General features: G+C 43.6%; 1 protein-coding gene across 1 annotated transcript; it reads right to left on the bottom strand.

The window, feature by feature from the left end:
* Positions 1 to 12,510: 12,510 nt before the first annotated feature.
* Positions 12,511 to 15,020, bottom strand: LOC133905403 (protein SMAX1-LIKE 3-like). The gene is made up of 2 exons (XM_062347164.1): positions 13,638 to 15,020; positions 12,511 to 13,507 (listed from the first exon to the last, which is right to left on the bottom strand). The coding sequence occupies exons 1-2, from the start codon at positions 14,828 to 14,830 to the stop codon at positions 12,511 to 12,513; spliced, it is 2,190 nt and encodes a 729-aa protein (XP_062203148.1). The 5' UTR covers positions 14,831 to 15,020.
* Positions 15,021 to 20,652: the final 5,632 nt, after the last annotated feature.

The raw sequence follows: 20,652 nt of genomic DNA, 5'->3' as shown, positions 1-20,652 counted from the left end.
AGTTATAGCTATATCTATATCATGCATGTACGGGTTGAATAATAATGAAAATTTCTAGGGATGGCACCAACAGACACTAATCGGAAACGGACGCGAAAGCATACAAAAGACAGCTCCTCCAACCTAGGCCAATTACCGGTAGGAGATGGTGAGGTAATTTATTTGTTGGTGATTACAAAATCTTCTAGATCTTATGAATTTGGATTTACAATAATGATATAATTGTAGATGGATATAAGATGTATGTACGATGCGAGCCGTGTGAGCGTAGAGTACAAGAACAACGTGGAGTATTTTCTGGTAGCAGCCGCGGCATACAAGTCAAATACACAGTCTCAATACATGTGTTGTCCATGCATCGATTGCAAGAATAAGAAGTAGTTTGCCATCACCCAGCAGATATATTTTCACTTGATGCAAAGGGGCTTTATGCCTGGCTATACCCATTGGACTGAGCACAGTGAAGCTGAGATCGTACATGAAGGGCAATACATTGGTAGAGAAGACGAAGACTTATGCATCGATATGCCTGCTGATGCATACACTGATATGCCGCCTACTAGAGATACATTGGTCGATGATGATCTAGAGAAGATGTTGGCTGACGTCGACACCGATGATCTAGAGTAAATGTTGCGCGATGGGGAGGGAAATTTCACCAATGAAAGAGAGTTTCAAAAGTTTCATCGTATGGTAGAGAACTCTAAAACACCATTATTCCCTTGCTATGAGAAGGAGCACACAAAGTTACGTACAGTGCTTTCACTACTACAATTGAAGGCAAGCAACGGATGGTCTGATGCAAGCTTCATATAGTTGTTACTATTCTTGAAGAAATTGCTTCCAAAAAAAAATATGCTGCCAAAAAACTCGTAACAAACTAAGCAAATTGTGTGCCTATTAGGGTTGGAAGTGCAGAAAATACATGTATATCCAAACGATGGCATGTTGTATCACAGAGAGCATGCAGACTTAGAAGCGTGTCTCGTCTATAGTGCAGCACGGTACAAGTGTGACAGTGATGATATCGATGGTGAAGGAAAGAAGAAAATGCCTCCCATCATGGTGATGTGGTACTTTCCTATAGTCCCCCATTTGGAGCGTTTATTCACGAACAAAAGGCATGCCGAACTGATGCGATGGCACGCAGAGGAGCGCATGGATGATGGAATGCTGAGACACCCCACTCTACCTAGCGGAGAAACATCGATAGGAAATACAATGAGTCCTTTGCAGAACATGTGAGAAATATAAGATTTGGGTTAAGTACGAAGGGGATGAATCCATTCGGTAACATGAGAAGTAATCATAGCACTTAACCTGTGACTGTATGGATCCACAACCTTCCTCCTTGATTGTGTATGAAATGGAAGTACATTATGATGTTAGTGTTGATACCAGGGCCGAGGCAACCTGGCAACGATATCGATGTCTACCTGAAACCATTAATGAAGTTCTTGTAATACTGTCAAACAATGGTGTGCAGGTATGAGATGCATACAAAAGAGAGAACTTCACCCTATACACAATGTTGTTCATAACAATCCAGGATTAGTTAGCCCTTGGCAACCTATCGGGCCAGACTGTCAAAAGGTACTATGCATGCATGCATTGCTTGATGAAACAGAGATCTTGTGGCTAAAGAATAGCCAAAAAATGGTGTACCTAAGTCATCATAAATTTCTTCTCAAGGATCACCCGTACTGCAGCAATAGGAGAGCTTTTGATGGGAAAGTTGAGACTCGATCACCTCCTAAGCATTGCACTGAGAGACAGGTATATGAGATGGTAAAGGGACTTACGGTTATCCTTAGAAAGGGACGCAGGAGTACACCGGTTCCAAAATCTAATCTTATAGCTCCTATGTTCAAAATGAAGTATATTTTTTATGACTTAGATTATTGACCAGATTTGGTGGTTCGACACACAATCGATGTCATGCACATTGAGAAGAACGTTTGAAACTAGACATACCTGGCAAAATAAAGTATACACTCCAAACACAGAAGGATTTGAAACGTTTGAAACTCAGACAGGATCTACATCCCAAAGATATGCAAGAAGGCCTCAAATATCTTGGTCCTGCTAGCTACAGTCTGAGAAGATGGAGAAAATTACAATGTGCAAGTGCTTATATGGAATCAAAGTTCCATCCGGTTACTCCGCCATCATAAAGAGACTTGTAAATATGAAAGATCTGAAATTAACTAACATGAAGCCTCATTATTGTCATGTGATGATGACATAGATGCTTCTAATTGCAGTTAGAGGTATTCTAGCGCTGAAGGTCCAAAACTCAATCATAAAGTTGTGTTCATTCTTTAATGTGATATCACATAAGGCTATCGATCTGACCAAGCTAGATAAGTTGTAGGAAGACGTGGTCAAGAATCTATCATAGTTTGAGGCATGTTTCCCTCTATCATTTTTGATATCATGGTGCATCTCATTATTCACATTGTACCCTTTCAAGAGGTTCATGGGAGTTCTGAAGAAATATTTTTGTAACCAAAATCGGTCGAAAGACTGCATGGTCGAAGGCTAGGGAAACGAGGAGGTCATTGATTTCTGCGTCAACTACATGAAGCTCAAATCGGTTGGTGTGCCTGTATCTTGCCATAAGGGGAGGCTAGAGGGGAAAGGGACGATAGGTGCAAACTCATTCCGCACTAATGACCCTATTTCATTCATGCAAGCACATTTCATAGTTCTACAATAATCAGTTGTAGTGGACCCGTATGTCAAAGAACATCAGAAGATGCTACACATCAAAAACCCAAGGAAGGCCGATGCTTGGATTGCGCAAGAGCACCGAGATCATTTTTGCACCTGGTTACATAGACAAGTGATGGATAAGCAGATATAATGTGCTCAGTTGAATGTGCTGGCTCACAGACCGTCAACTACAATCCTCACATTCCAAGGATATGCTATAAATAGCTATACATTTTATACGAGATCTCAGGATAATAAGAGCGCCAACCAAAATAGCGGCGTCCGTATAGATGCCTATGACTACAATGGAAATAGTGAGACCTACTACGGATTCATAGAGGAGATCTAGGAGCTCGACTATAGAGTGTTAAAAGTTCCTCTTTTCCGGTGCCAATGGGTCAGAATCTCAGGGAGCATGAAGATCGACAAGTACGGTATGACTATAGTGGACAAAAACTCGTTGGATATAGCGAAAAACCATTCAAACTTGCGAATGCTGTTATGCAAGTCTTCTATGTAAAGGAACTAAAACCAGCTAATAAGGAGGAGTGCCACGTGGTTCTTCAAGGAAAAATAAGTATTGTTTGAGTGGAGAATATCATTGACGAGGAAGATTACAATCAATTCGACGCGCTACCTCCTTTTGGAGAGGATGTCGACCTAGGTCCCATGGAAGACACAGACGAACCTCCCTATGTATGTCGTGATCATAATGAAAGGTGAATCGTTAAGACAAAGTAGCTAAATTATATTAATTGTTATGTATTACTATGTATTAATAAAGATATTTTTACTATTGATTTACATTAACTATAGTTATGAACTATTTCTTTTCAGTTTTTAAGGATTTAAAATATTTATCTATGAAATTAAGTAACATAGGAAGTTCCAATTATATTTTTAATTAATTAGCAGGCTCCAACAATATTTATTTTCCATTTTTATTGAATTACAAAAGTAAACCATGAAATTTAGGTATATAGCAAACTTAATTTTGATATATAGCAAGTTCAAATTAAAATAAATATGTATTAGGATTGAAGGTCAAAATAATGTTACTAATTATAGATAGTACGGTCACAATTGTGAGGAACCGTCCAAATTGTATTCCAATTAATCATCAGGACGATCATTTGTTTAATCACGACCACGATGATTAACCGGAATACCATCCCGGTAGTCCCGACACGTATTTTGTGCCCAAGATCGGGACATATGCCTTTCCAACATATATAGCATCACAACAAAGCTTAAGAAAGAGCGAGTAATTAAATTATATTACAAGTTTTTAAGCATTCAACCATTTACAATAATTTACAACAAAAAATTAGAGAAACTACGCAGCGGAAAAGTAACACCTATCAACACTAAAAGCTAGGTGATGCCATATGCCCTTAGGCTCCACCCAAAAGCATGCAACACGAGTAATTTGCACTACTCATTCACGCTACCTACATCAGCGGACGTGAAGTAGCCAAACATGAGCTCCTCCTCCCCGGTAAAACCTGAAAGAATAGTGTGGTTACAAAGGTACTTGCAAGACTTAATTCATAATGGGTACATCTAATAGTCCGACTCTAAGGATAATGCATTGAGGTATTTGCAAGGAATCGACCACATAGTTAGGTAAATTTTATAAGCGAAATGCAATTTGACATACACATGTGAGATTCTATACTTAATCAAAAGTACCTTTCTACCCTGTAACCAACAACTTGAACATAAATGCAACTAAAACCATCTCGTGTAATCAATAATCATTTCCAACCATCCCCAACACACCATTCCATATCACACATCCCTGAATTCTACGACCGATGTAAATGGACAGAAGCATGCTCATGACCGAGAGTACGGCAATTCGAATTATTTTTATACCCTGCAGGGGGTACTCCTTTACCTACACGACTCGAGGATCATACAGCTCACATGTCCAAACAGGCCCACGTAAGGTGGTACTCGTGTCAACCTTTCCCAATTCTCAATAAGCCCCAACCATTTGATCATGCACCGATAGGTGCGGGGATCATCCAGAACTACTACCGTAGCAAACTGGATACCCCTACAAGCCTATTATGCCGACGACACCAAGGTTGAACAACAAACACCTCAACCATGGCTCCCACAGCTAAAGTTGAACTACATACCAACTACCTCAACCACAATACCCACCATCGTGACTGACCCACACCTCAACTATGGTTCCCACCACCACAGTTGACCACACTAACTAATCCATCAAGTTATAATCATGGTAGTTTTTTTATGTCGCTCGTGACCATGAGCACGACTGAATACTCAATTTTAACTCTGTAGAGGTTGTACTTTACCCACAAGTCATGATTTCATCACCCACAAACAGGTGACTAAGTCTCTATTTTCCCATGTTAGCTAGACACTTGCACACATCCAAGGTGTGTGGCCAAGAGATGACTACAAAGCCTTTACAATGCCTCTCTCAGCACATGTCTACCCGTAAAGGTTTCACCGCCCTGTGATTCCGCCTCAACAACGGAAGCCCCCTCTTGCGTCTTACGAATCCCAAGATATCATCCATTCACTGCTCATCTGTCTGGTCTGTACTATGCTAAGAGTAAGCAAATTATTTGGCTAGACCCGTCCCATACCAGGCTTGCGGTTGTGTTATAAACACATAAAGGTCACCCCACAAACCGGTAATTAGATTTGAGCAAGACTATCACTTTCCCAACCAAACATCTCATCATACCATCTGCTCAAATCCTTATATCATGCTGCTACAAAACTATCCCATCATATTTTACCATTGTTTCCTAGGACCATTATCAAGTTCATGGAACAATTATCATAATTACCATCCCAAAGCAAGGCTAAGCATCATCTACCCTTCTATAACCCAAAACCATACTAAGGCGACAAGGATGATAAGGGAAAACTAGGGTAAAGTCTAACACTTGGGATTTCTAACATATTATTAGCATGCATGTTTATAAAACAAAATATTTTAAAAACTAGGATAAATATGTTCAAGAACACAACTTGTCTTCACTCGACTCAGTTGGATCTTCAGTAAAGTCTTGGTTTTGAAGTCCCTCTAACTCCTCCGGAACATTGGTGTCTACTCACGCAAATAAGCGGAAAGGTAACACATAAACACCAAGATCTAAAAAGAACCAAACATCACACAACAAACATCATCACATATTATATCACACTTTTTCGGATAATTCGGTGAAAGAATGGGTCAAAATGGAGTTACATTTATCATGTTATAATTTTCTAATGATCCAAATAGAACTAAAAAGATTAAGTACAGATGAAATTATATTGCTAAGAATTTTCTAGAATTTTTCCAACATCATCTATAATTTTCTAGGATTTCCTAGAATTTACTAGTATTTATTATCTTTTACTTTAATTATTAAACTATATAAAACATTAAACAGAATTAACAAACATTACAAAAACACTATAAACACACAAAACTATTTTACAAATGTTTATACTAATTTTAGAATTATTTTTATTGTAGAAAATATATGTATTGGAATTATTCAACTAAGGGAACACTATATAGAATTATAACACCATTAAACAAAATTTAATATACCTATAAAACATTATTAAATATTATCAGAAAGTATCTCCCTATTTTTAATTAATTTTATAATTATTATTACACTGGAAATCTATTTATTACTCAATATTTACTAATTATGACGTCAGCGGAACAATAAACGAAAAAGAAAGCTAACTCGGCAGGCTGAGTGGGCTGTTCAGGCTGAGGTGGCACAACACATCAGACAAAATCGCTGACGTGGCATCTGACTTGGCAAGTGAGGTGGCGAACCGATAGACTGGGTTTATGAGTGCCATGTGGCGCTCTCTGATTGGTTCGTGAATAGGTATGAGGATCTTCTAATCTTGGTCGTTGGCTTTAGATAGGACGACCATCAGCGCTTGGCCCTCATCTGCACAGGCGGCTCGACGGCGGAGCCGATGCCCGCGGTGGCGCTCGGTCAAACTTCCACCGAAACGGCGCTCCGGTGACTAAAACTTGACAGCGAGCGGCGAAACAGAGACACAAGCGAACGGGGAACTCACCTAGGTGCTTATTGAAGCTCGGGGAACCGCTAGCCCGGTCGGCGACGACGCATGTCGGCAAACTTCCTCGATCAGCGTCGTAGGCAGTGCTCTGATGATGAACGATGGTCGGGATTACCTTGGGAAACTTCCTTGCTCTCTTGCGATGCTAGAGAACTCTTCAACGGTGGCGATTGAGCTTCGGTGATCGAGATTGACAGTGGCAGCTCTCCTCATCGATGTGGCGGCGAACAAGCTTCTCTCAGCAACTCTCGGCTCTAAACCAATGACTTGATTTGGGGTGCTCTAGGGGAGGGGTCTAGGGTGCTATTTATACCCAGAAGAGATTGAGTTTGTAGGCGACTCAACTTCGATTTGAATGGCGGCAGCAACATCTCAGACTCCAATCCGTGTAGAGATAAGGCGTACTCATTTGGGATCCTTACTTCTACGTAGCTACCGAGCTTCTAGATGGCCTCCTCCATCGAACGTGCATCGGAATTGCTCCTTGGCCCATGGTAGGCTCGCTCTCCTGCGTTGGCTCAACACGGTGGTGTGAGAGAGAGCGGGAGGGAGAGGGAGCTGGAGGTAGGGGGTTACGGGGTGGGCAGGGTGGTTGAGCTGGGCTAGACTGAATCGGGCTGGAACAGAGAGAGGAAGAGGAGAAGAGAAGTGGGCTTCGGTCCAATAACTCAAAAAGGCTTTTCCATTTATTTCTATTTCTATTCCCTCACACACATACTGGTATACATATGTACATATACTTGTACAGCATATACCCTTCTCGGTATACTTTATATTGGCTCACTTAAATAGTCAATCTAGCAATCAAAACATACATACACACACACACACACACACACACACACACACATATATATTTATATATATCCATAAATATTCTTTTATAAGAAAATAGCCCTCAAGGTATTTATGCATTTATACATATAGCACACATACTCACATATATGTGTACATGTATAAAGCACACATACACACTTAGGATTTTTATTTAGTTTTGCAAAACTCTTTTATCTTCTTTGAAAAAGTTTTTAGTTTTCTTAGTTTTAAGAATTTGGGCTGTTACAGGAGGGGATGAACACTATAGTAGAGAACGAGCACACATTCATCATATGGGAGAAGGCATACATAGTGTTTCCACCAGGGAACCTATACTCTCCATGACACCCCGAGCCACCATCGTAGATCTCCCTCTCGTTAGCCATCTCCTAGAAGAAGTCCACCTCCTCAGCCATCACCTCAAAGAAATCCACCGCGCAAGAAGCCAGCAGCATCAAGAAGCTAGCCATCAGCTCAGAAAACACAATCAGGTTCCGCAACATATAAGCTGACGACATTATCTAAGAAGTCGGTGCCATCTAAGGTGGCAGAACCCAAGGATGACTATTCACTCATTGCTGAAGAAAACAAAAAAATTTGTGGACGCTAGTATCACGACTCATTTCCATCCTCCACCACCTCCACCGAAGCATGTTGTGCCTGAAGATACCATTAAATTTTTCATGAATATAGACAAAGCTAAACAGATGTGGGTGGCTTCAAGTAAGCCAACGAGTGACTATGAACGTATCAATAAGAAGCATGCCAAGAGAAAATTAGGTCCAATCATTCTGGATGCTCCAAGCATTGGGGACTTCCTAGCTTATTCTAGATTAACAGCAGTAGAACTAGCACGACTTACTGTATGAGCGGATATATCAAAGTCAGATGCTATATGACCATTTGAGTTGGGAAAACCTTTGGTCAAACCAGATATAGAAAGAAAACTTACAACTCAAATGTGTTGATCACATCATTGGTACTTGGAGCAGCCCAAGTAAGGTATACAAGCGTTCCCCGTAAGGTACAGAGATGAATATTTTCTCAACGGGGATGACTACTTCTGGGTGAAGTTCAAGTGCTTGTATGAAATGTACAAGGAAGATGCCCTCGACATGGCCATAATCAGAGCGTGGACTCTGTAAGTGACTTTTGCATATAATTCACGTTATATGATCATGTACATTGAAATCGCATGGCTAACTTCTCTCTTTCGTAGAATGGAGATTCAAGTGTGCAGAAAAGAATTAAATAATAAAGTAGGATTCATCGATCATGGGCTTGTCAACCAGAAAATTATATGATCGAATCCAGATTTCACCGAGGACTACTTATTGAAGTGTCTGCTTCACCACATCCACAAGACCTCCGTACTCTTACCCTATAGCTTTGAGTATGCGTGTTGTGTGCCAGGGTGTTCTCATAATCTCATTTTATGGGCAACTTGATTCTAGTACTAATTTACTATGGTGATATGTTCCTGTAGTTTTCATTGGATCCTCCTTATCATCCACCTAAGCTTGAGCAAGATCATTGTTTTGTACTCACAAAAGAGAGATAAGAAGACTTACCAAGACCTCATCGACATGCTAAATAGGTAAACTCGATCATTTATTTTCATATCGATTGCATCTAAGTTTAATTGGTATTCATATTCACGTACATAGCGTACAAAAGATATTGCAAAAAGAGTGTTATGTACCGTCCATACAAGAAGCAGTATGATGTAAAAAACCAACTTTCCAGTACACAGGAAATATTCATGACTTGCATTTCCTACTGAATAAAAAGATTTAATTCATTCCACTGATGAAACATTTCCTCTTGAAGTGTATGAGGCAACCTCCCAGCAACAATCACTGCAGGTTCTATGTCCTTACTTTTATTCATAGATTCAGCCCTGATGGAGAAGCTTTCACGTTCAATGATCTTGAGGTATGAAATTACATATCGATGTCTTCTTTCAATTTCTATAGGTGTTTAAGAACTAATTCTTTCAATTCTTCAAACGCAACGCTCCAAACAACGCACATGTGCTTTACAACCTGCAGAAATACATGTCATTCAAGAACAGGTCGTCGGATTCTTCATGTAACATGTTATCAATCCAGCTGGCAAGTTTCATGAACCGATCATGCCATCGATGCATGAGAAGTCTTCAAATAGTTCTGTGCCTTCTAGTAGAGAGTATGCAACAAGGATGAAGGCTGTCAAGGGGTTAGATGACTTATATATCACCAAATGACACTATTAATAAAAGAAATTAATTACTATGTATTAATAAAAACATGAATTAATATATATTAATGAAGGTGTATTTATTATTGATTTACATTAAATATGTGTCTCAATGTATGCATGTTAGTGCACTTAGTACAAAAGCAACAGCCCGTAAGCGTGCCCAGGAGGAGGAGGATGAGAGGCTAGCCCGTCAGTTGTGCACTGCGGATTAGCAAGAAGCAGCGTCCCGTAAGCGTTCCTAGGAGGAGGAGAACGAGAGGGTGACCCGTCAGTGCGCTGTGGATGAGAATGAGTGGGTGGCCCGTTAGTGCGCTGCGGAGGAGGTCGAAGGCTCAATCCATAGTGGCGTTCAGGCGTCAGACTTCGATATCTTTGACACGCCAATGAGCCTGGAGCTTAGGCAATGATGCGATCGATCAGGTGTGGCCAGGTCCTTCACTCCACCACCATCGGTTCCCTGACGTTCCCAGACGTACACATGCCATCAGTTGTCCGTGCAGAGACACGGTCCTCATCGCAGGAGAGATAGAGGGATACTGGACTAGCTCAACTCGACTGACTTTTCAAGGGTGACCTGTGATAACTATTATGTATATTTGTTGATGCCTATGACTTGTAATATGTGTTCACTCGAATATAACATGAATTACTATGTATTAATGAAAATACCTTTATTATTGATTTACATTAAATATATATCTCATTGTATGTATGTATTGAGAGGCAGAGAGGCAGAGAGATCGAGAAGATAGAGAGAGGATATAGAGAGAGCATAGGGAGAGAGGAGAGGCAAAACACTACCAGCTGAATGCTTCAGCCGGCACTGATGCCTTGGGAATCACAGAGAGAGAGCATAGTGATGCCGGTGAAGCCTTCAGTCGACAGTGATTCCTCCATCATCACTGGCGGCTAGTGGTTTCAGCCGGTAGTGACAACTTCTTCACTACCGATTTCCCAAGCCAACAGTGATAGTCCCCAACCATCACTACCCCTTACCCACTGTCGGCTCCAAAACTGACAGTGAAGGGGGTTTCGGCTCCAAAACTGACAGTGAAGGGGGTTTCGGCTCCAAAACTGACAGTGAAGGGGGTTTCGGCTCCAAAACTGGCAGTGAAGGGGGGTTTGGAGCCGGTAGTGATGTGTTGTTTTGTATAATACGTGATCGAGTCGAGAAATGTGAAAATGCATGCACAATCGACTGTCTATACTATCATCATCATTGAAACAACTTTGAGATTCATACTAGAGTGAAATCATATATAACCTACCACCTCAACTACGGTAGTGTTTGGTTGTTCGTATGTGAGATGATCTTGTAAGTGATGGTTTAGCCAGATGGGTTGATTCTAGATGGATTGATACATGTCTTATGTTTGGTTAGCTGTATAGGACGATACATGTTTCTATTTGGTTGGTTGTATGAAATGGGACGGCTTGGTATAAGATTTTGTTTGGCTGCCTGAATAGATTGATTCTGGATGTGCTGTATAGGATGATAAAAATGCATATAAATAGAGTATTACACGGTAACTTACTTCTTCACTATATAAAATAGGGCTAAAAATAATTTTAGAAATTAGTCCATCACATAATGAGAATATTAATGAATTTTTTGAGAATTTATTTGAGTCACTAACAATTGTTAGAAGTTATAAAAGTAGTTTTTTTTAAGAATTTTAGTTTAAATTCTACATAGGCTTTTTAGTGAATCCAATTAAAATAGATTTCATATGAATTACAGAACATATAAAAAAGTTTTAGAATTTTTGAAGCAACAGAAGACCGATTTTCAAATACTGTTCGTAGTGGGATGACTCAGTCCTAACGGCGCGTGATGCGACCGATTTTGGCGTAACAGGTCGTTCAGGATCTAGGGGAATATGCTTGCAATCTGTACAACCTGGTTCTAGACAAGTTCATTCAATTTAAACAACCAAACACTGGTATGCGGACCGATTCGAGACCGGCTCGTAAAGGATGGGGGGCAGGCATCCAAACACAGCCTAAACAAAGGTTCAACAAAAACCTCAAAGTGGTAGAACTAGCAGTGGGATAGTGGAACATGCCAAAAGAAAAATGTTAGCTTCATTTCAAGATTGATTTTTTCAGACAAAAAGAGGGAAGCCAACCAAATAAACTGGGAATGAACCTTGAAATTAATAATGAACTATTGTAACCGTTATCTACTTCGATAGTAATACTGAGTCCACTTAAGTACCAGTACACACATGGTTTTTGTACGTGACCTCCACAAACCGTATATATGTATGGCTATTCGTAAGAGAATCGATATTATCCAAATTTATGTGAAGATTTTTCCTAAAAGAACGAATGTGAAAATTAGTTCTGGCTGAAAAATTGAGTACGTTGCCGGCAACAGCGTAGTTTCCTGTAGCTGTAACGTTGGAGGATGTCATATTGTCATCTAGTCATAATGTTCATGAACTCGACTTACCACGGCCTCTAGATTGTGTTAAAGCTAAGCAATGTATCTCTTTCTCGTTGCTAATATAGTAGAAAATACGTAGTTCTCCTAAGTGTTATTGAAAAAAGTTTATGTAAAAAAATTATGGCAAAAGCAGAAACAATAGAGCAACAGCAGCAGGTAAAAATGTCATCAAATGAAGTAAAACCAATCTAATTATTCCTCCGTTAATATTGGAAGAAGAAAACACCATCCACAGCATTAAGGATCTCCACAACATCAAGTGAACTCTCTCCCTCCCCTTCACCGTCAATGGCGCATGCATTCAAATCCAAGCTAAAACGTGGCACAACTCCTTTCTCTGCACCATCATCTTCCTCCTTGCCGGCGACGTCGCACATGACCCGTTGCTTCACCCGCGGAGGGGAGGAAGCCGTAGATCTCGACTCGAGCACTTCATAGCTCAGCACTACAATGGCGTCCTCCAAGCTGACCACATCGCCATTGCAACCCCTCACTGTTCCAGTTGTGATCGCATTCTTGACGCCGGCTTCCGAGTCGTTGTCTGATCGGCCGACGCCGTTGATCAGCACGACACGGTGAGGGTTCTCGCGGATCGCCTTGTACAGCCTCTCCACGTAGCCGTGCTCGTTCTCCGCCGATCTCTGCCTCTTGAGGCTGAGTTCGTCTCCGGAGCTGGAACCGGAGAGAGCCAGGGCGAAATCGGTTGGTGCGATGGTTGTGAACTCGGCGTAGGAACCGAAGACAAGCCTGGCGAGCTCCCGAGACATCGACGTCTTGCCGTTGCTGTCCCTTCCTTGGAAGAGCAGCCACGTTGCCGAGCTCGGCCGCGTCGTCCTCGTCACGCCCGAGCGGCGCTGGAGCACGGCGCTGGCGATGCCCTGAGCGATGTCCCTGTACCGTGGAACGCGCGTTTCGAGTGCGCTGCACAGGATCTTGAGGTTCTCCGCGGTCAGCTCCGTGAAACATGGCCGACGGCGAGCTGCAGGCTCCGTGGCGCCGCCCGATGAGTAGGACACCGAGTTAGAGGAGACTGGATTAGGGTTCTGGTGAGGTCTGGACCGGTGACGAGAAGCGACCGGTGACGAGAAGCTCAGTGCGAGCTCGGATCCGGTGAGGTCTGGACCTTGGCAGCGGCGAAGCCACGAGGGGACGCTCGCTGCCGTCGCCGTGACCATGTCGGTGCCGCAGTATGTGAGCTCACTGGAAAGAATAAATCGAGAATGGATCATGTAAAATCGTGCACCACATGTTGACTAACCGATCGAAAATTAACTAGTAATCAAAGTGATACATGCATTGGTCAGTCTAACAAATCTAGCCAGTCACGCACCTGTCGCCGCCGAGGCTCAACGCGAGGCCGCCGTCAGGCACGACGACGGGGTGCAGCTCCAAAACGGCCTCCAGGGAAGGCTGCCCAGCCCTGCAGTTCTTGTAGGACGGGTAGGCTCCGAACGCTAGCAGCCAGAACCTGTCGCAGTCGTGACCTCTGCCGTCGCCACGCACCAAGCTGCTCAGCTCCATGACGGCGTGCTCGACGGGGCAGTAGTAGTTGCCGTGCTCAAGGCGGCCACTTCTCTTCACCGAAGCGGCGGTCCAGGCCTCAGCGGTGTAGCCGAGGTCCTCGAGCACGAGCACCAATCCTTTCCCGGCTGCGCAGCCCTCGCGCACGAGCGCGCGCAGGTCGCCGGCCCTGGCCTCCACCTCCTCCCTCAGCATGCGCTGGAAGGACGCGGCCGAGAAGGGCACGAACTGGACGTTCTTGAGGCACTCCTGCTGGCGCCGCAGCTCGCCCTTGCTCACCTTGTCCATCACCTCCTTCACCACTCCTTCCGCGGCGGCCGCGCTTTCGCCGACGACCACCATGCACCTCTTCCTCCCGCTCGCCATGCAATCCATCACGCGCATGGCGTCGCCGACGACGTCGATCTTGGTTTTGGACTCTTTGGGGTTAGGATTTGGGGAGGCCGTGCTTCTGCTTGCCGTATATGAGGACTGCTCCGACGAAACGGCCTTCTCAACGTTGGCCTTGACCTCGGCGCTCGAGAACCCGGCCTCGCGCATGACGCGGTTGACGCTCGGGTCGTCGAGGATGGAAATGACGAGCTGCTCGAGCTCAACCTTGGCGGCGAGCCCCGGCGGACGCTGGCCCCCCACGGAGGCAGAGCAGCCCCGGCGCTGGTTCGCCTGCGCGCGCTTGAACGCGGCTGCGAGCGCGTTGGACAGCGCCGGCGCGCGTTGTCCCGCGTGGTGGAACATGGCCGGTGCCCCGGCCGTCGCGAGGCGATTGAGTGCGACGTTAAAGCAGAGCTCGAGCGCCTTGCACTGGAGCGGGTAGGAGCTCGACCGCGTCCGGAGGCAGGCCAAGCGGAATAGGCCCCCGGCGTCCGCGACCATGGCGCTGGCGACGTGCAGCGGGGTCACCTGCGCGTGTCCCCGGCGCTGCGCCAGGCTCACCGCCTGCCTCATCACGGCCGCCGCTTCCCCCGCCAGCGCCTGTTGCACCGCGCAGCCGCCGCTCCGCATCTCCCTGCCTCCTCGAACGTACGACGCACGCCGGCCGAATCCTAGTTGCAGCAGCTACTGCGCGCCTACTGCTGGTGCGGTACGTGCAGATGGACGCATGCATCGAGGTGCAGCTATATGCCGCCAGGAAACGCAGCAAGGATCGGAGGAGGACTGGCTGGAGCAGTGATGAAGCTGCTATGAATGTGTCGTCTTGCATGACTCACACTATGTACCACAACTGACATGAGATTGTGTTTCTTGTGGCTGTCGGGATGTATGTTGCGTCATCATACAACTAACATGACATTATGTTTATTGTCATAATATATCAGAATATATTTATCTTACCTGCTAGCTACTTGATACGGTGATCTTGAGCCACACGATAATTCTTAATCTATTTTTAGTAAAAAAAATTATTTTTTAGTTTTCATTATGAATTTAGCTATTGATTACTTGTATTTTACATGGACTCTTTATTTAGGTATTTAATTTTTATAATAATTTATTTTGTCTAAGACTATATTTGATATGAATACTTCTTTATTTATTCTAACCTCAATTTCAATTATTATTTATTTTATTTTATTTGGACTCTTTATTTTGATATTTTTGCTTTCCAACCCGTATGAAAATCCAACTAGTAATTTTCTATAAATTTTAATTCTAAATTTAGCTATTTATTAATCGTATTTGATATATACTCTTTGGTTTATTCTAGACCGTTATATGTTTATAATAATGAATGATCTAGATCTTTTTTCTTTTTTCGATCAACATGGTAATTTGTGGTCTTGAGAGCAAACGAGAGCTCATTTTCCCCCTCAATACTAAGATAATAGATTTTATAATAATTTGTTTTTTCTAAGACTATATTTGATATTGTCGGTGACATGGGAACCAGGGGTCCTTGAGTCCCGAGACCATGACAGCAGAATGCTACGTGGCGCCATCCCTCGGGGACTATCTCCCCGAGGCCCGAGAAGACACAGTTCCGGGAGAGGGCGCTCGGGGCCATGAACAGTGGTCCCCGAGCACTCGTAGTTCCCCGAGGACCCGAGAAGACACAGTTCCGGGAGAGGGTGCTCGGGGCCATGAACAGTGGTCCCCGAGTACCCCTAGTTCCCCGAGGATCCGAGGAGGCACAGTTCCGGAAGGTGTGCTCGGGGGCATAAACAGTGACCCCGAGTACCCGGAGTTCCCCAAGGATCGAGAAGAGACATATCTAGGAGAGGACGCTTGGGGCTATGAACAGTAGTCCCCGAGCACCCAGAGTTCCCCGAGGACCTGAGAAGCCCCTTACCGGTGGGTCCCACAAGGGCTCAACGGTGAGGTGTCAATTGGTGAGAGGCCCGATGCTGCATTTGAGAGGGAGCATGGCCTGTCACTTTCAACCACTCCCCCCACGCCTGTCGTACTGAGTACGTCAGTTCCTGCCACCGCCTAGCAGGAAGGCGTAGGGACATTTAATGTGACGGGTCCCATCGCACGTCACCCTGCGCTGCTTGGAGATATCGTCGCTGGGCTCGAGACATATCGCCTGCCGCCCTGCTGTGTCAGACCTGCTCTGACCGGGCGGACACGCGGGGTTGCTCGGCGGCTGCCCGGTGGGCCCCCCTGCTGCACCCGCTAAAAGGCGGCGTAATAGGCGATAGGACTGACCAATGGCGCATTTTCAACCTCCTGTAACATCAAACTGCAACCCCATGATTGTTGCTTTCCATTTATGGCTCCTAGGAACTCGTGCACTTCTTCCTAGGCATGCCAAGCATTCCCCGACAAGATAAAAGGGGGGTGCACCTCGGAGAGAAGACAAGGATTAGAGGTTGGAGAGGCCTGAACAAGTTCGAACAAGCTGAAGACAAGCTTTGATAGACCGAAGAAGAAGAAGTTATAGACTTAGACAAGAAACCGTGTAACACAAGAGATCCAGAGAAAGGCATTTCCAGAGCATTAATAGCATATACACAGGAGTAGGGTATTACACTCCGTGCGACCTGAATCTGTCTAAAATCCCTTGAGCATTTACTCCCACCAGCATCCGATCATCCGTCCCGCCTACATCTCATATACTCGCATTAAATTCACGTACAAGATAGATTCAAAATCATTCCCCGGGCGAATCTCAAAGGGGGTCCCTCAGGATCCCCGCTTGAGGAGTTCATCCTCCGACAGATATGGATCCTTCTTTTTTCTATCCTAACCCCAATTTCAATTATTATTTATTTTATTTTATTTGAAATCTTTATTTAGATATGTTGCTTTCCATACCGTATGGAATCAAACCGGTAATTTTCCATAAATTTTAATTTAAAATTAAATATTATTAATCATATTTGGTATGGACTCTTTGATTTATTCTAGATCGTTAGATATTCATAACAATGAGTGATGTATACTCTTTTATTATTTCCGATTAACATGATAATTTTGTGGCTTTGAATGTGAATATGATGCTCATTTTTCCTTGAAATATTAAGATAATAGACGACTTAATGAGAGGGGACTGGTGCTTTTCAATTGCCCCATGTTCTCTCGTGCGGGGATCTATAAGCTGATGAGCGGATTCGGATGCAAGGTGATTTCACACTTACAATAGACCTTGTTTTTCTTTTTATCTTCTGAGTTGAATGGTTTCCTGTGAAATTCTTGTGAAAAACTCAATTCAAGAAAAAATATATAAATAACTCCTATTTCAACTCCTAACGTGCTAAATACATATTCAATGCTGTCGGAGGGTTAACTCCTGTCGCAGGGATCCTGAGGGACCCCTTTTAGAGATTCAGCCGGGGGGATGATTCTGAATATGTTTGCCAGAGAAATAAATGGATATGAATGCGATGGCTGGCGGGGTGGAATGATCTAGTGCGGGATGAAGTAAATGCACTGGGGTTTAGACAGGTTCGAGCCGCACGGAGGCGTAACACCCTACTCCTGTATGGATACTATAAATGCCCTGAGAATGTCCCTCAAGGATGTTGCTGGTTACAAGAATGTTTGTCTATCCTAGAGCCTGGGGCTCCTTATTCTTCGGTCTGTGTGTATCTGTTGGCTTTTGGGTGCCCCTTGGACTTCTCGATCTTCTCTACTTCCTTAACTGCTTCAACCGTTCAGAGCTTGCCGAGAGATTGTCTAGCGCCTGTCTTTGTCCGTGCTGCCGGCTGCTTTAAATACCCGCCGGTAGTAGCGTGCCCCGAAGGGGAGGGCACGAGTTCCAAGACATCATAAATGGAAAGGGCGTCATCATAGCCTCTGTGCGAAGTGACCGGGGGTTGAAAATGCGCCCCGCGCCCGGTCATCAGTCACCATAATGGCACTGGCAACGAGCGCCGTGGAGCGGGCCCATCGGACAGCCACAGAGTGGCCCGGCGTGCCCGCCCTGTCTTGTTCTCCTGCCACAGCAGCGCGGCAGACGGAACGCCTCAGCCCTTGCGACGTTATCCCGAGACGTGCCGAATGGCACGGGATGGGACCCGTGCATTTAATGTCTCCACGCCCTTCTGCCAGAATGTGGCAGCAACTGACACCGAGCGTGGCAGGAGCAGTTGGAGGTGACAGGTCACGCGCGCTCTTTAAATGCGGCCTCGGGTCTTTGACTGGCTGACACCTCATCGCTGGACCCCTGTGGGGGCCACTGTCAGGGGGCTTCCTGGGTCGTCGGAGAACCGAGTGCTCGGGGGTCACTGTTCACTTCCCCGAGCACTCTCTCCCAAGAATGCCCTTCCTCGGTCCTCAGGGAACCGAGTGCTCAGGGGCTACTGTTCACCTCTCTGAGCACTCTCTCCCGGGCATGCTTGTACGGATCCTTGGGGGACCGAGTGCTCGGGGGCCGCTGCACGCAGCCCCGAGCACTCTCTCCCGGAACTTCCTTCAGTGGGCCCTCGGGTTACTCGGGTGCCCAGGAGGCTACTGCTCGCAGCCCCAGGCACACCCCTCCCGGTACTTGGTCTTCACAGATCATCGAGGAACCTGGGTACTCGGGGACCACTGACTGTGGCCACGAGCATCCTCTCCCGGTACTTAGCCTTTTTACCTTGCGGAGGAGACTCCGCGGGATGGCACCACGTGGCGGATTGCTGACCTGGCCTCGGGATTTGGGGACCCCTGGTTCCTGATTCACCGACAAATGCCCTATCCATTCTTGCAAAAAAAAAACCAGTAAATTTACTCCCATAACCAAAAAAGCCATCCCAGAACAGGAAAAAGCAATAATTTTACTTCCGCAACTAGAAAAAGCCATACAAGCCTTTAAATAGTTGTTATTTCCTTCTCTTCCCTCTAATCCCTCATAAACCGCCAAAGATCTCTAAATCTATATTTGTAGCCAGTGCCGATGGGGGCAATTTGAGATAGTCGTGAATCTTTCTATCTCGCTACACTCACTCCCCAACATTCACCGATGAGCCAAGACGTTGTCCATCCGTGCAAGCACGGTTGTACACACGGAATCTCCATCAATACCTTCTTCCATTGCTCACACCTCTCCAGTCTCCACCGTCGACCCAATCGACGTATTCGACGGTGGCGGTGTGGGTATCACTCCAAACATTGTGTTTCTTTTGTTTACAATTTTGATTTTGAGTTAATGTGACGTGTTAAGGATATTTTTTTTGAAATCTTTTCTAGTGCAGAAAGAGATCTGTTGAATCGTATAATGTGACAATTGTCTCATATTTGTTTGGTTCATTTGGGGTACACAAATCATTGAGTTCAAGTTCTCCTGTATTTTTTATCTTCTTATTCTTTACTTAACTAGAAACAATAATTGTTAGAATCAAAAAAGTATCAAGAAAATGATGAAATAGTTGTCAAGAAAATAATCTAAGATGTAACCAAAATTGAAAAATGTAAATAGAAATAAAACAAGTGATTTCACAAGATTAAAATAATAAAACAAGTGATTTCACGTGTCACATATATGATCATAACAATAAAATGAAAAACATCATAAGGAAAGCATCACACATATGTTGTTTCTCTAATTATGTGATTAAATTTCTCTAGAGAGGAAATCTCGTAGGTTTTTATCCCTTTCCTTGATCAGTTGAAGGTTGTTTCCTTATTACTGATTTGTTTATTTGTTTAGGAATGAAATCTCCCAAGTTATTATTCCTCCGTACTCCATATATGGTGCATTGTTATTCCTCTGTACTCTATATATGGTGTTGCTATCAAATAAATCAATATAATTTTTGATTTTAGGATTGTTGTTTTCCAGTCATTGAAAAGTTAATTTCCAGTCACACCAAGCCATTTTTCCAAATATACAGCATATATTTTCCAGTTAAGATAACATATATTTTTCCAATCACGTAAATATATATCTTTCGGTCATTAGAACACAAGTTTTCATGTTGTATAATGTGTTTTCCTTTTTTTTTTCTCACCCGCGGAGTTGGATTGGTTCAGACGTCAACGCGTAGAGTGTTATTTAAGACGCAAACACATTATATATATATATATATATGAAACATATTTGTTACTTCCGGGAGTATGTACTCTTACATACGTATTTTATAACATAGAGAGTATCTCATGTGATAAATAATATGTATATGGAGCATGTGAATATATAAGATTATACAAGTGGTATGTATACTTTTTTAGTGGTTTGTACATATTTTTTTTGAGTATATTATATTTTATGTACAAATATGAAGGTATTATCAAAATCTATTAAAATTGATAGACTTTTTTTCAATTTTTTCATGTAATTCATATTAGAGTATCTTAGAATAATTATATAAACATACTCATAGTGATAAAATAGTATATACAATTTATTTGTGTGGTATATTATAATAAAGAGTATGTACTTCGAGAGTACAAACTAGTTTATA

The sequence above is a fragment of the Phragmites australis genome, chromosome 22 (assembly GCF_958298935.1).
Source record: "Phragmites australis chromosome 22, lpPhrAust1.1, whole genome shotgun sequence".
Classification (NCBI taxonomy): domain Eukaryota; kingdom Viridiplantae; phylum Streptophyta; class Magnoliopsida; order Poales; family Poaceae; genus Phragmites; species Phragmites australis.
This window is presented reverse-complemented; position numbering and strand designations above follow the sequence as displayed.

What these genes read in the sequence shown, in the direction of transcription:
- LOC133905403 (XM_062347164.1), bottom strand. Translation starts at nt 14,830, where the DNA reads ATGCGGAGCGGCGGCTGCGCGGTGCAACAGGCGCTGGCGGGGGAAGCG. An exon ending in TTGAGCCTCGGCGGCGACAG is followed by an intron (nt 13,508 to 13,637) that starts GTGCGTGACTGG and finishes TATTCTTTCCAG; the next exon opens with TGAGCTCACATACTGCGGCA.